Here is a 16,564-nt window from a genome sequence, read left to right as displayed (position 1 = left end):
CAATCTCCATTCTTCATTTAAATAAATATGCAGGAAACTCTGCTGAAATACACAGGAGAGGAATAAAGATGTTAAAGTTATTCAAAATTCTTCACAACCATCTCTTAAGAATATTCACCCGTTTCAAAAATCAAAGAACTTAAAATAATTTCTAATCCACTTGAGGTGCTACTTTCTAATGTTGTAAACCTGAACCCCCAAATACCTCTACACCACCACATCACCCAGCTTTCCTCCATTCAAAGCATATTTATGCCCAGGAAATTTCTCAGACCAGCTTTACTAACTGCTCTAAAATGTTTCTTATATTTATTACAATACTTTCCTTCTTGCATCTGATGAATTCAGGATTTACCTCTTCCCCAGTATCTTTCTCTTTTGTGAACACCGATACAAATTACTTGTTAATTATCTCTGCCAGTTTCTGTTTATTCTCTAATAACTCATTATCCTTTCTTCTGGGGGACCCCGTCTCCCATTTAATAATTCTCTTTTTATTGATAGGTTGCACAATACTGTTCTTTTTAATATTTTGTTAAGTTATCTCCATACACTCCCTGTTTTCTGTCCTTATTCCTCTCTCAGGGTAGATTTTCAGCTTCATCGCCTAGGCAGAAAATCCTCCCATTTTGTTTTGCTAAGATGTATTTTTTCAACAACATGAAACTAGGCAACAAAGCAGCAAATAAGGCTCTTTCAAGAACTGACATGCATAGGAGCGAACAAAAGGGAATTTCTTCTAACTATACAAAACACATTTGTTAAAAAGTGTAATGAACGGTCAAGGAAAGGTCAGAAAATTGGACTGATTTCAAATTACAGATTTAGTCAGTGTGCAACTTTTAAAATGTTCCATGCTTGGGGGCAGCAAATGTTATGACTTGGATTGTAGAATGTTTTAGTTCACAATGAATAGACATCAATTGCTGAAGTAATTCTCTCGAAAATTATAGATAATGTTCTGTAAATGGCAAAGGCAATGTGTAATTGATCATAGGTTGAAACATTGAATGTATTGAAAATGGGCACACAATGGGCATAGCAATCAATCAGCATGCTCAATAATAGCAGCAAGAGCTAAATTGGTGTTTATGCTTCAGCTGATTATGATTGGTAAGTGTACAGTGTTACCCATGCTGTGTATTGACAGCTCACCAACGAGGAGAATATTGGGTGGCTGTGATGCCAATTAAAAGCAGCATACAACTCTTAAAGTGGGGTCCAATTTGTGAACCATTTCTTTGAGTCATTCCTATAAAATTAAGATGGTGGCTAGAAAATGTTCTACAGGGGCCCCTCAATTTTTGGACACCAATCTGGAAACCCTTATGGAGGAGGTGACCAGGAGGAATGAAGTACTATTTCCATGCTGTTTCCAGGACCTGGCTGCAATATAGCAAGAAATTCAATGATCTGACTAGAATTGCTAAGGTAAGATTCATATTCATATCTCTCTTAGTGTCTGCTTATTCCTGTAACCTTATCCATTTTAACCTCTGTTCACTGAACCCTCACCCTCATATGTACCTCATGACAAAACTTTGAACTGCTCCCCATTTGTCTGCACTAACCTTGTCACTAACTGATAATCCTTAACCCTCTCTTCTCTTTCTAGGTCCTCAGGAGTAAAAGGTCCAGTTGCAGGAGAGATTGAAGAGGACATTCACCTAAAAACACACTCATTCAACCTTACCCTTGCAGATACCGAGCTCAGAAATCAGCACCATGCTTAATTTAGAGAGTCAATCACATAGGATATTTATGGCACAGTAAAAAGCCATTCAGCCCACTCAGTCCCTGTAGTATTTATGCTCTACTCAAGCCTCCTCCCATCTTTTCTCATCTAAATCTAACCTTCCTTCTATCTCCTTCTCCCTTTTATGCTTGTCTAGTTTTCCCTTAAATACATCTTTAAACGCATCAATTATGGGATTTGTATTTGGAGATTCAACAAATGTGTGCAGAAGCATCTGGGGAGGGGGATAGGTTGACCCAGAAACCTGCCCTGTTTGATTCACTGTTTGTATTGAGTTGACTGATTTCATCTAGGGTCACAAAAAGTGACTTTTATGTGACTAGACCCAAGAAGAGGAAATCAACTAGGGTTCCTGAATTTGTGAATTCCTTCTGGAAAATGCCTGTACGTGGATGTTGAATAAGAACTGGATGGGGGAAGAGGTATGATGTCATACTCTCCCTTGTTCAAATTTTCAGTAATAACTGAACAACCACTATCTATACTCAGACATGTAGAATGGCCACTGTGACAAATTACATCAGACTATATATAATATGTACACTATATATGCCTTTTTCTTTAGTTTCAATTTTTCCCTTATTTCTTTATTCATCCACGGTGTATTGTTACTGGCTGGTTTGTTTTTGCTTTTTAATGGGATATACTTCTCCTGGAGTCTATTGATCATTGTTTTAAATGTTTCCCACTGCTGTTTTATTTCTTAGTTAGTAATTTTTTCCAGTTTATTTCCCCTAGTTCCATCCTCATTCTCTTAAAATCAGCTTTTTTCAATTAATACTTTGATCCTTACTTTATTTATGTCCTTCTTAATCTATGTCTTAAACCATATTGTGTTGTGATTGCTAATGTCCAGATATTCCCCTACATATAATTTTCTTATCTGTTCTGGTTCATTTCCCATTACTTGGTTTAGCTTGGTTAGATGTGGCTACATTTCAGAGTATGTTCACCAGTACATTAAATGTAGAATATAGAGGACTTTCAACACACACTTGTAATTGGGTATGAAAAATAATTTCTGTGTACACACTAAAGGATTGCAGGGAAACATACTTACTTTGCCCAATACAAAATACAACATTTGATTTTCTAATATCCGCTGTGCCCAGGGGATTCTGTGATCATGGACACAAAACCAGAAAATCTCTCCACTTTGCCAAAGAATTTAACTGCTTTATTGTTCAATGTTGATGGAGTCAGATGATGGGTTGGAAGCATAAACAATGGCATGAATCTGTTGGGCTGTGCGGAAAATACTATATGAAACACTAGTACTTTGTCAGATTTGCCTTCTTTATGCCTACTCTCATAGAAACATAGTGGCCTAAAATTGCTTATGGCTCATTTTCGGGTGCAGGTCCATAGTTCATAACCTGCCAGCTCCTGTTGCTGTTGAGACAGGTAACATGTAAACTTGTTGCTACCTCCTCATTTATCTGACTGTAATGTTGACCCAAGTTGGGCATTGCTGCTGGCTGCTTGAGCAGTCAGCAGGGTACCAAGCAACATGCTGTCACAAGGCAATGCCCTTTTAGTTTTGAAAATATAACTTTTCAACTTTCAACTGACTAGAAACCTTGAAATTTGATATGATACAGCGCAAACTACTTAAAAATGCAAGGCCACCTTCCAAGATGAAGGTGAAAAACAAACAAACCTTCAGAAACCCATTGAAACTCGTCACTCTCTGAGGAAGAGACATTAGAAGGCACAGTGCAGGATATTGAAATAATAGCTGACACAGACCCACACAAAAGCTCTTGGAAACACACAATGGGTAAAGGGGATGGCATGAAGGGGAGATGATGGCGTATAGTATTGTCGCTGGACTAGTAATCCAGAGACCCAGGGTAATGCTCTGGGGACACGGGTTTGAAGCCTGCCATGGCAGATGATGGAAATTGAATTCAATAAAAATCTTCAATTAAAAGTCTAATGATGACCATGAAACCATTGTCGATTGCTGTAAAAACCCATCTGGTTCACTAATGTCCTTAGTGAACATTAGTGAAAACGTGACTCCAGACCCACAGTAATGTGGTTGACTCTTAAATGCACTCTGAAATGCCTAGCAAGGCACTCAGTTGTATCAAAAAAGGAATGAAACCGCACTGACCACCCAGCATCGACCTAAACACCAGAAACAACAACAGCAAACTCAACCCTGTTGACCCTACAAAGTCCTCCTTACTAACATCTGGGGGATAGTGCCAAAATTGGGAGAGCTGCCTCACAGACTAGTCAAGCAACAGCCTGACATAGTCATCCTCATGGAATCATTCCTAACAGATAATGTTCCAGACACCACCATCACTATCCCTGGGTATTCCCTGTCCCACCGGCATGACAGATCCAGCAGAGATGGCGGCACAGTGCTATACAGTCGTGAGGGAGTTGTCCTGGAGTCCTCATCATCGACTCCAGACCCCATGAAGTCTCAGGGCATCAGGTCAAACATGGGCAAGGAAACCACCAGCTGATTACCACGTACCGTGCCTCCTTCAGCTGATGAATCAGTATTCCTTCATGTTGAACACCACTTGGAGGAAGCACTGAGGGTGGCAAGAGTGCAGAATGTACTTTTGGTGTGGGACTTCAATGTTCATCATCAAGAGTGACTCAGTAGCACCACAGCTGGCCAAGTCCTAAAGAACGTAGCTGGTAGACTGGGTCTGCGGCAGGTGGTGAGGTAACCAACAAGAGGGAAAAACATACTTGACCTCATCCTCACCAACCTCCCTACCGCAGATGCATCTGTCCATGACAGTATCAGTAGGCACGACCACCAGACAGTTGTCGTGGAGAGCATGTCCCACCTTCACATTGAGGATCCCCTTCATAGTATTGTGTGACACTACCACCTTACTAAATGGGATAGATTTCGAACAGATCCAGCAACTCAAGACTGGGCATCCATGAGGCGCTGTGGGCCATCAGCAGCAGCAGAATTGTACTCAAACACAATCTGTAACCTCTGGGCTTGGCATATCCCCCACTCTACCATTACCATCAAGCCAGGGGATCAACCCTGGTTCAATGAAGAGTGCAGGAGGGTATGCCAGAAGCAGCACCAGGCATACCTAAAAATGAGGTGTCAACCTTGTGAAGCTATAACACAGAACTACTTGCGTGCCAAACAGCATAAGCAGCAAGTGATAGACAGCTAAGCCATCCCACAACCAACAGATCAGATCTAAGCTCTGCAGTCCTGCCACATCAAGTTGTGAATGGTGATGGACATTTAAACAACTCACTGGAGGAGGAGGAGGCTCCACAAATATCCCCACCCTCAATGATGGGGGAGCCTGGCACATCAGTGCAAAAGATAAGGCTGAAGCATTTGCGACAATGTTCAGTCAGAAGTGCAGACCGTAGGATCCATCTCGGCCTCCTCCAGAGGTCCCCAGCATCATAGATGCCAGTCTTTAGCCAATTCGATTCACTCCACGTGATATCAAGAAACAGCTGAAGGCACTGGATACTGCAAAGGCTATGGGTCCTGACAATATTCCGGCAATTGTACCAAGGACTTGTGCTCCAGAACTTGCTGCACCCCTAGCCAAGCTGTCCCAGTACAGCAACAACACTAGCATCTAACCGGCTAAGTGGAAAATTGCCCAGGTATGTCCTGTACACAAAATGCAGGACAAATCCAACCTGGCCGATTACCACCCCATCAGTCTACTACGATCTTCAGTAAAGTAATGGAAGGGGTCATCAACGGTGCTATCAAGCAGCACTTGTTTAGCAATAGCCTGCTCACTGATGCCCAGTTTGAGTTCCACCAGGGCCACTCAGTTCCTGACCTCATTACAGCCTTGGTTCAAACATAGACAAAAGAAATGAACTCCCAAGTTGAGGTGAGAGTGATTGCCCTTGACCTCAAGGCAGCATTTGACCCAGTGTGGCATCAAGGAGCCCTAGCAAAACTGGTGTCAGCGGGAAAACTCTCCACTGGTTGGATTCATACCTAGCACAAAGGAAAATGGTTGTGGTTGTTGGAGGCCAGTCATCAGTTCCAGGACATGACTGCAGGAGTTCCTCAGGGTAGTGTCCTCAGCCCAACCATCTTCAGCTGCTTCATCAGTGACCTTCCTTCCATCATAAGGTCAGAAATGGGGATGTTCGCTGATGATTGCACAATGTTCAGCACCATTTACAACTCTTCAGATACTGAAGCAGTCCATGTCCAAATGCAGCAGGCCTGGACAATACCCAGGCTTGGCTGACAAATGACAAGTAACATTCACACCAGACAAGTGCCAGGCAATCACCACCTCCAACAAGAGAGAATCTAACCATCACCCTTTGACATTCAATGGCATCATCATCACTGAATTCCCCACTATCAACATCCTGGGGGGTTATCATTGACCAGAAACTGAACTGGACTAGCCATATAAATAGGTGGAGAAGAAAAGAGTTGACGTTTCGAGTCCTCATGACCCTTCCACAGAACTGTTCTGTGGAAGGGTCATGAGGACTTGAAACATCAAGTCTTTTCTTCTCCACCGATGCTGCCAGACCTGCTGAGTTTTTCCAGGTAATTCTATTTTTGTTTTGGATTTCCAGCATCTGCAGGTTTTTTTTATAGCCATATAAATACATGGCTACAAGAACAAGTCAGAGACTAAGAATCCTGCAATGAATAGCTCACCTCCTGGCTCCCCAAAGCTTGACCACGTCTACAAGGCACAATTCAGGCATGTGATGGAATACACCCTACTTACCTGGATGAGTCTACCTCCCACCACCCAGGAAAAGCAGCCCACTTGAATGGCACCACATCCACAAACATTCAATCCCTCCACCACCAACACATAGTAGCAGCAGTCTGTACTATCTACAAGATGCACTGCAGTAATTGACTGAGACTCCTTAGACAGCACCTTCCAAACCCATGACCACTACCTTCTAGAAGGACGAGTGCAGCAGATAGATGGGAACACCTGTCTTGAAGCCTTTAATGTATATAATATTATTGGAAAATATTTTTCTTTTAAAATAGAGGTTTAGTCTGTGGGTGTGTCTTAATTGGACTAAAGCCAGCTAGCTTGGGTGCTTTGATGTGTGCTAGTTTTGAGATGTAAACAGAGAGGTAGAGTGTATTTGCATTTTTTGAATAGAGAATTCAAGAAGGCGAGTGAAACCTGGCACTTAGCTAGCCAAGACCAAGTAATATGTTTACATTACTAATAAAATTTGTGCTATGAAAGGGGTTATATTGTTACAAGAGAAGAGGCTGGTGATACATTGAGAATTTACATTCAATGAGCTGTGCTAGATATAACTTCAGCAGTTTTCACATGTGCAGAGCAGAGGCAATTTAAGATCAAAGTAGCCATAAGCCTACAAGTATCTTCACAGGAACCAAAGTGAAAGGAAACCCATTTTGAATTTGTAAGCTAAAAATGCTTGCCTGGTGTCTGGTTAAGTCTATGGATTGATGTTGCCTTAATGGAGATTAGTTTGGGAATCTGTTAAAAGTTATGACAGTAGTAATTTGTAGCCAGGTGTATATATTTAACTTGTGTAAATGAATGAAATATTTCATTTAGATTAATATAAAACCCCTTGAGAACTGGTGGTTTGATTCCTGGATTCAGAGTTGCATCTCAAACGTGAGATTAAAAATATGGTTATGACAGTTGTTTAAGGATTCCCTAAGGGATTTCTAAATAACTCCGCTTTACCAAAAGGCTGTCTCATAACACACCACCACCTGGAAGTTCCCCTCCAAGTCACTCACCCCTGACTTGGACATATATCGCCATTCCTTCACTGTTGCTGGGTCAAAATCCTGGAACTCCCTCCCTTACAGCACTGTGGGTATAACCACACCACATGGGACTGCTGCAGTTCAAGAAGGTAGCTCACCACCGTCTTTTCAACGGCAGGTAGGGATGGGCAATAATTCCTGGCCCAGCCAGCAAAACCCACATCCTGTGAATGAATACCAAAAAAGGTATAATAGGCCAGGCAGCAGCCATTGCAGAGAGATGTGTCCTTTTGTCCATGACATCTTTGTCAGTCTCTCCTTAGCCCCCACCTATCGCTGGCCTTCTATCCAGTTTCACCTGCTCCACCCCACCTTGAACAGTAAAGGTTCATCACATTTCTACTTCTCTTTAGCTCTGAAGAAGTATCATACAGGCTTGAAATGTTAACTGTTTCTCTCTCCACAGATGCTGTCAGACGTAGTGAGTTTTCCAGCTTCTTCTGTTTTCATTTCAGATTTCCAGCATCCGCAGTATTTTACTTTTATCTTTCATGATTGCTGACTGAACTGTGGAGCAACATGCTGAATGTGGCATTCCAGGGCTCACTGAAATGGAGCCATGGTTGGTCAGCGTTGAAGAGTTGGACAAGGGATTAATTTAGGATTGATGAAGACATCAAGGAAATTTAGAATGTGCAACTTTGGCTGACCGGTGATCTGATTAGAAGCCTGCAACATACTGTTATTCTTATTTTGCTTTACACATAGGCCTAAAGAGAAAAAGACTCACATTTAGAAAGTGCAATTCGTGACCACCGGATGTCTCAAAGCCCTTTACAGCCAATGAAGTATATTTAAAGTGTAGTCACTGTTGTATGCAGGAAGTTAGTCATTAAAAGTCTAGCAGGTTACATTTGGCTACATTTTAGAATTGTGGTGCATTGATTAATGCATTTTAATTTTTGGAGCAAAAGTTTATTTTCTTACTAAACATTATCCATGGTTGGTAAGGACTCAGTAATAGTGGGCAGAATTTACTCCCCTTTGTCGATGGGTTTGTAGGCGGGGGTTGTGCGCAAAATTCCTTGGACAGGCTTCCTGCTGGGTTCCTGCCTGCCTTGACCTCACTGCAATTTTACACTGCGAAGGGCAAGGCCTCAAACGGCCTACCAGCCCTTGCCCCAGTTGAGGCCCTTAATAGGCCAATTATTGAAACCCTGCCATCCTAAAAATTCTGGCCCATGTTTTTGACAAGAGCGGGGTTATTGCCACCATCATGTATTGATTATATATAAACACAGCATTTCAGATAATTGGGTACAGTTTTTAAATTGCATAACTTGCAGAACAAGTTTCCTAAATAGTTTTTAAGAACATTTTTGTTTTTATTGTGACTTCCAATTGTGCTGAAAATATTCCACATTGTGATATTTATGTTTGGTGCCAAACATGTTGCGACAGAACAACAAAATATCAGTCTCGAGGAATCAATAGTCCTTTCCTCTGTTTTTGGCAAAATTTATGCTGAAAAGCATTTTTGGCATTGTAGAGTGGGCCAGTTTTTTTTTTAAAAATCAAAGTAATTACCAGAATTTATATGTAATATTCCGTTGCCTAGAAGATAATCCAAATTTTAATGGTTAGTAAATTATGGAAAATGATGATGCAAGTAATTTTTGTTAAATCTGGTTCCATTCCAATCAGAGGAATTTAGTTAGAATTTTTTTACAATGTGGAAGAGAACATATTTTGCTCCTACTAATTTAAAAGATCAAGTTGTTTTTAATGTGGTTATAAAAAGAACTTTCCCATTGATGGAAGATTTTTGGAATCAAGGGCATACAAATCCATTGTTCCTTGTTCTCATGAGTCTTTATTTGAGCTTCTATGACATTGTCAGTTTACAAAAGCTTTAAAGACACTTCCACTTATTTGCAGAGTCTTTTTTGATGTCTGGAATTCACATGATGCCATTTCAGTTTTATGCTCATCTGTTTTACACCTTCAGTATTAGATGTGCAGCATTCCCTACATATTTAATCCAATTTTAATTCTCAAGTTCCCAGTGAATAGCTATTCCGCAAGGGAAAAGTCTTAACCAGCAGTGATTCACAGGGACAAAAATAGCTGGAAAAACTCAGCAGGTCTGACAGCATATGTGGAGAGGAACACAGTTAACGTTTCAAGTCCATATGACTCTTCATCAGAACTAAGGAAATATAGAAATGAGGTGGTAGAGGGGGGTGGGACAGGTAGAGCTAGATAGAGGGCCAGTGATAGGTGCAGGCAAAGAAGAGATTGCCAAATGCGTCGTAGATAAAAGGACAAAGGGGTGTTGACGGTGGTGATATTATCTAAGGAATGTGCTAATAGAGACATTAAGGATAGCAAGCAGGACAAGCAAGTGGCAGGTGGCCCTAGTGGGGGTGGGGTGGGGGGGGTGTGGGGGGGAAGCGATCGAAATGGGCTAAAAGGTGGAGATAAAACAATAGAACAAAATAAATTTTAAGATAGGTGGGAAAAGAAAAATATATTTTTTAAAAATTATAAATTATTGGAAAAAGGGGAATTGGAAAGAGGGTGGGGATGGAGGAGAGAGTTCATGATCTGAAATTGTTGAACTCAATAGTAAGTCCGGAAGGCTGTAAAGTGCCCCTGGTCGGAAGATGAGATGCTGTTCCTCCAATTTGCGTTTAGCTTCACTGGAACATTGCAGGGATCGTTCCCTCCAGGACACCCTGGTCCACTCCTCCATCATCTCCTACACCTCAACCCACTCCCACTGCACCTTCCCATGCAACTGCAGAAGGTGCAACACCTGCCCCTTTACTTCCCCTCTCCTCACCGTCCAAGGACCCAAACACTCCTTTCAAGTGAAGCAGCACTCTACATGCACTTCCCTCAACTTAGTCTACTGCATTTGCTGCTCCCAATGCGGGATCCTCTACATTGGAGAGACCAAACGCAGACTGGGTGACCGCATTGCGGAACACCTTTGGTCTGCCCACAAGCATGGCCCAGACCTCTCTGTCGCTTGCCATTTCAACACACCACCCTGCTCTCATACCCACATGTTTGTCCTTGGCCTGCTGCAATGTTCCTGTGAAGTTCAACACAAACTGGAGGAACAGCACCTCATCTTCTGACTAGGCACTTTACAGCCTTCCAGACTGAATATTGAGTTCAACAACATTAGATCATGAACTCTCTCCTCCATCCCCACCCTCTTTCCGATCCCCCTTTTTCCAATAATTTATAATTTAAAAAAAATTTTTCTTTTCCCACCTATTTTAAAATTTATTTCGATCTATTGCTTTAGCCTTTTTAGCCAATTTCGATCGCTTCCCCCCACCCCACCCCTACTAGGGCCATCTGCCACTTGCTTGTCCTGCTTGCTACCCTTAATGTCTCCACTAGCACACTCCTTAGATAATATCACTACCGCCAACACCCCTTTGTCCTTTTTTCTATGACATCTTTGACAATCTCTTCTTTGCCTGCACCTGTCACTGGCCCTCTATCCAGCTCTACCTGTCCCACACTCCTCTACCAGCTTATATTTCACTTCATTTCTATATTTCCTTAGTTCTGAAGAGTCATATGGACTCGACACGTTAACTGTGTTCCTCTCCGCAGATGCTGTCAGACCTGCTGAGTTTTTCCAGCTATTTTTGTTTTTGTTTCAGATTTCCAGCATCCACAGTATTTTGCTTTTATCTTAATGATTCACAAGGGTTTGGCTAGTTTCTTCACATTTGCATGTCACGCAAATATTCCAATTATATTTTTAAGTAATGAACAACGATATGTAGTACACTGAGAAATAAAGAAGTAGCCTTTTTATAGCACCTTTCACGACCTCACGACAGGTTAAAACAATTTACAGCCAAGTATTTCTGATGAGGGGATAGAGTATAAAGCATCCAAGTTTATCGACAATACAAAGCTATGTAGAAAGTAAGAAAGTGCAGACACAAAGAGACTTCAAAGGGATATTGACAAATTAAGTGAGTGGCAGGAATGTGGCAGATGGGATATAATGTGGAGAAATGTTAAATTAAACACTTTGGTTGAAAAAATAGAATTAAAAGTGAGAGAATGGCAAATATTGATATTCAAAGGAAAGTGGGTGTCCTTGTATATGAATCCTAGGATGCTGATATCCAGGTGCCGCAAGCAACTAGGAAAACAACTATATACTAGTCCTTATTACAAAACACTTGGAGTACAAGAGTTTTGATCTCCTTACCCCAGGAAGGATGCACTTGCTTTAGAAGGAACGCAATGAAGGTTCACTAAACTGATTCATGAGATATGGGATTTGTAATATGAGGAAACATTGAGTAGACTTGGCCTATATTCCCTAGAGCTTAGAAGAATGAGAGGTGATCTCAGTAAAATTCTAAACATTTTAAGGGGTTTAACAAGCTAAATGTTGGGAGGATGTTTCTTCCTGCTGAGGAGTGTAAAACTAGGGATCTTAGAATATGAGCCCAGCAATTTATGATTTTTGAAATTTTTTTGCTTAAAGGGTTATGAATATTTTAAATTCAATACCCTAGAGGACTGTGGATGCTCAGTCATTGAGTACATTCAAACTTGAGATCAATGTTTTGGATATGAAGTGAATCAAGGGAGATGGGGATATTGCAGGAAGTTGGAGGTGATAATTGTGCAAGAGGGTGAAGTTGAGCTAGAGAATTAGCCATGATCTTATCAAATGACACAGTAAGCTCAAAGGTAAAATAGCATATTCCTCCTATTTCTTATGTTCCTGGATGTACGCTTCACTTGAGGCACAGTATTAGACAATTCAGGACATGTAGGAGTGGAGTCAAAGGTAGGTTGGGGGGCAGATCCTCTTCCTTGAAGAGTGTTAGTAAATCATGTATTTAATAATCCAGCAGAATTTGTGATTGTTTAAATGATAATATGATACAATTTGAACTTGTGACTTCTGGTTCACTAGTCCGGTACCATAACAATTATACTACTCTTGCCTCAAGGAGGTACAGCAGCACCTTTATTATTAAAATGATACCCAAATTTCAGGTAGCTCTGAAGAAGGACCATACAGACTCAAAACGTCAACTCTGTTTTTCTATCTCCACAAATGCTGTCAGACCTGAATTTTTCCAGCGTTTTCTATGTTTGTCCAAAATTCCAATTTTGAGTGAGGTTTTGGCTATTAGTTTTTGGTGCATGCTTACAATGTTTTGCTTAATTTAGGGTCCGCAAATGCACCAAAAGGAATTTCTACCTGGATATGTATAAAAAAGCTTTTAAATGTGGAGAACATCCTGTTTGGAGCTTTCACCCTGTAGTCTAATTATTCACCCCATTTTAAGCTATTCCTGCTCAAACAAAATCATTTTTTCACACTAAAAATTTTGGATTATTGAATAATTTGAGTTAAACAATGTAAGTAAAAGAACAAAATAATCGTTAGTACTATTATCAGATATTTCAAATTAAAGGACCTTGAATTAAGCGTAAACTGAATTTCCTTTTAGTGATTAATTACTGTTATTTCAACAGATTGAATACTAATTCTGTTTTGTTTACAGTTTACAAGAGGAACTGGCAATGTTTAAAAAAGACTTTGAAAGACTGCCAAAAGCTGCAGTGAGTTTTTAAGCTTACAATTCATTCTTTTAAAAGTACATACTCAAAATTTTGTGTTAGGATAAGTATAATGAATAATTTGACTTGATCTATATGTTAGTTATGCATTGTTATAAGGTCCACTTGAAACAGCAGTGCTCAATCCTAAATTACCATACCAATGATTCGGTTTGGCAGTCCCAATTGGATGTAACTAGACTTGATTGCAATATTACCAGAATCAATCATACACACCATATTCAAGCAACAATTAACAGAATCAGTATTACCAGGCCTGAGTCTCTGGACAGCATTTTATGTCTTGTTCAAATCTGCTGTGTTTTGTTCTGTTTGTACACTTTCATTTATAGTCCTTTTCTTATAGCTCTGTTGTGCATGCATTTCCTTGCATCAGCCAAAACTCATTGGCTCACTTTATTGCCTAATTTCAACCAACCATTATTTTACACAGATCACTGTGTCCTTGTTTGCCTGGAATTAGGTGTGACCTTCTAATCAATTACTAAAGCATGCAATTAATAAATTATTAACAGTTGACAAAGTTAAGGTCAGTGAATGTCATTGAACAATTAACAAGGTTATCTAACAGTTATTTAACAGAGTTAATGATATTTCAATGGTATAGAAATGGTTATTTAATCATATTTTAATAGTCCCAATTTGAAGAACAACTTCTGACATACAAACATGCAAATTAAGAGCAGGTGCAGGGCCCCTTGAGCCTGCTCCATCATTCAATAGGATCATGGTTGATCTGATTGTGACCTCAGCTCCACATTCCGCCTAACCCCAATACCTACCTTTGACTCCCTTGTTAGTCAAGAATCTATCTATCTATCGACCTCTGCCGTAAAAATATTCATTGACCCTGCCTCCACCGCTCTCTGGGGAAGAAAGTTCCAAAGATTCACAGCCCCCAGAGAAAAAAAATTTCTTCTCATCTCCGTCTTAAATGGGAGACCCCTTATTTTTGAATTGTATCCCCTAGTTCTAGTCTCTCCCTTAAAGGGAAACATCCTTTCAACATCCACCCTGTCAAGTCCCCTCAGGATCTTATATGTTTCAATAAGATCACCTCTCAATCTTCTAATCTCCAATGGATACAAGCCCAGCCTGTCCATTCTTTCTTCATAAGGTAACTGCCGCTCCCCCCTCCCCCAATCCCAGGTATCAGTCGAGTGAATCTTCTCTGAATTGCTTCTAACACGTTTATATCCCTTCTTAAATAAGGAGACCAGAACTGTACGTACACAGTACTTTTGATGTGGCGTCACCAATGCCCTGTACGACTGTAGCAAAACATCCCTACTTTTATATTCCATTCCCCTTGCAACAAATGACAATATTCCATTTGCCTTCCTAATCACCTGCTGTACCTGCATACTTACTTTTCCTGATTCATATACCAGAACACCAAGATCTCTCTGTATCTCAGATTTCTGCAACCTCTCCCCATTTAAATAACATGCTGCTTTTCTATTTTTCCTGCCTAAGTGGACAAATTCACATTTTCCCATATTATACACTATCTGCCAAATTTTTGCCCACTCACTTAACCCATGTCCCAATGCAGACTCCTTGGGTGGAATTTTCCATTCATGAGACTAAGTGCGGTGGCAGGCAGTTTTGTTGGCGCCCACCCCGCTGGCCAGAATGGCAGAAACTCATGCCGGATTCACTCTCGGAGAATTAGTAATTATGTGTAGGCGAGTATCGAGCTGAATCACCTGGCGGATCGGGTGTTGATTCATCCGCTTGCAGTCAGCTGGCGAGGTTGAAGGTCCGGGTGCCATATTTAAAGGCCAGTAGAACATATAATCTCACTCTCTCCAGACAACTTGTCTTCTGGACATGGGCCTAAAAGTCTTGCAGCCATTAGAAGAAGGCCAAGTGTCTCAAGAAGAAGGCAGCACCTTGCTTCATCCACCAGACCTTCCAGGCCTGGATCGGAGGAGTGCAGGTGCACAGGCAAGTCCCATATCCCAGGGATGGCTGCAGGGAGTGCAGCAGCATCACCTCTCTGGCCTGGGAGGCCGTCGCAGAGCGGATCAGTGGGGCTGGAAATTGCGTCCAAAATTCCATCCAGTGCAGGAAAAGGATGAATGATTTCATCCGCTCCATCAGGCTAAGTCCTTCAATTCCCTCCAATATCAAACTCTCATCATGGCATCATGCATTCAAATGGTTGCTCTCAGAATCACAGAATTGTTATGGTACAGAAGGAAGCCATTCGGTCCATCATGTCTGCACCAGCTCTCTGACTGAGCATTATAACTTGGTGCCATTCTCCTGCCTTTTCCCCTTACCCCTGCACATTGTTTCTATTCAGATAATCATCCAATGCCTTCTTGAATGCCTTGATTGAACCTGCCTCCACCACACTTCCAGGCAGTGCATTCCAGACTCGAACCGCTCACTGAGTGAAAAGATTTTTTGCTCACACCACATTTGCTTCTTTTGCAAATCATTTTAAATATGTGCCCTCTCATTCTCAAACCTTTTACAAGCGGGACAATTTCTCCCTATCTACTCTGCTTCAGGGATTTCACACAACCACTAGTGGGGGACACATATTAACACTCATTCTCTCACTGAGACTTTCACATCACCACCATCCCATCTATTGTGTTCCTGACAGTCCATTCTCTGGCCCTTCGGAGAGGGCTCACCATACACACAGGGGACATGCAAATCACCCAACCTCTGCTCCATCCCTTCTCATCATATGCCTTTCTTTCTTCTTCATACATGCCAACATGGCACACAACAGGGCGTGAGAGATCACAGACCCGGGTAGGGACAGCTGATACCATTACCTTCACTGAATTTGAGGAGGCTGAGCCAAGCTGGCTGGGGAGGAGGGGGATTGCTCCTGTGGGGAAGGAGAGATCGGCCTCTCCCAGCAGATCACAGCACCATCACTTCATCAAATCCCAACAATCAAATTGAGTCACATGCAACCTTATCTAGCTCATGCTCATTAACTGAAACTCTATTTTCTGTTTTCTAGGCACCCAAGCAGATCTAGGCTCCCAAGCCAGTCGAACACCAGTGCAAGCCCCCAGACCACGTCCAAAGAGGAAGCTCTGGAAGAACCGTCACACGCTCACACACACCCTCCACCAGCTCAGAGACACACATCGGTGGGCACAGCTGTAGATTAGGCATAGGTCAATTTCTGGGGAACACCTCACTGACACGTCGCCGCAGCAGTCGGAGGCAGGGACAGCCCAGGTTCCCAGCACTTGGAGGGTTGCTGGAGATCAGCCACCCATGGTCTGAGTCAGATGATGAGCCTCTGGAAGTGGAGATGTAATGACAGGTGGCGGAATATCAGTCAGGGAATCAACAGTCACTCAGCAGACTAGAGCGAACGATGGAGGAGTCCGTCCATGTTCTGTCTGATATCACAGCTTTCCAAGTGCCAGAGACCTGGGCTGTCCCTGCCTCCAACTGATGCG

General features: G+C 41.7%; 1 protein-coding gene across 3 annotated transcripts in view; it reads left to right on the top strand.

Annotated features, from left to right (window-relative positions):
- The window catches only part of ccdc146 (coiled-coil domain containing 146), a 147,019-nt gene that overhangs the window by 48,083 nt on the left and 82,372 nt on the right, over positions 1 to 16,564 (top strand). For all 3 annotated transcript variants that reach the window (XM_041202745.1, XM_041202744.1, XM_041202746.1), the window contains one exon: positions 13,046 to 13,103. In XM_041202745.1, coding sequence (XP_041058679.1) covers positions 13,046 to 13,103 — 58 coding nt within the window. The remainder of the gene's footprint in view (positions 1 to 13,045; positions 13,104 to 16,564) is intronic.

Source organism: Carcharodon carcharias, chromosome 13 (assembly GCF_017639515.1).
Source record: "Carcharodon carcharias isolate sCarCar2 chromosome 13, sCarCar2.pri, whole genome shotgun sequence".
Taxonomy (NCBI): Eukaryota; Metazoa; Chordata; class Chondrichthyes; order Lamniformes; family Lamnidae; genus Carcharodon; species Carcharodon carcharias.
The sequence above is the reverse complement of the archived record's forward strand: the minus strand, read 5'-3'. Positions and strand labels throughout refer to the sequence as shown.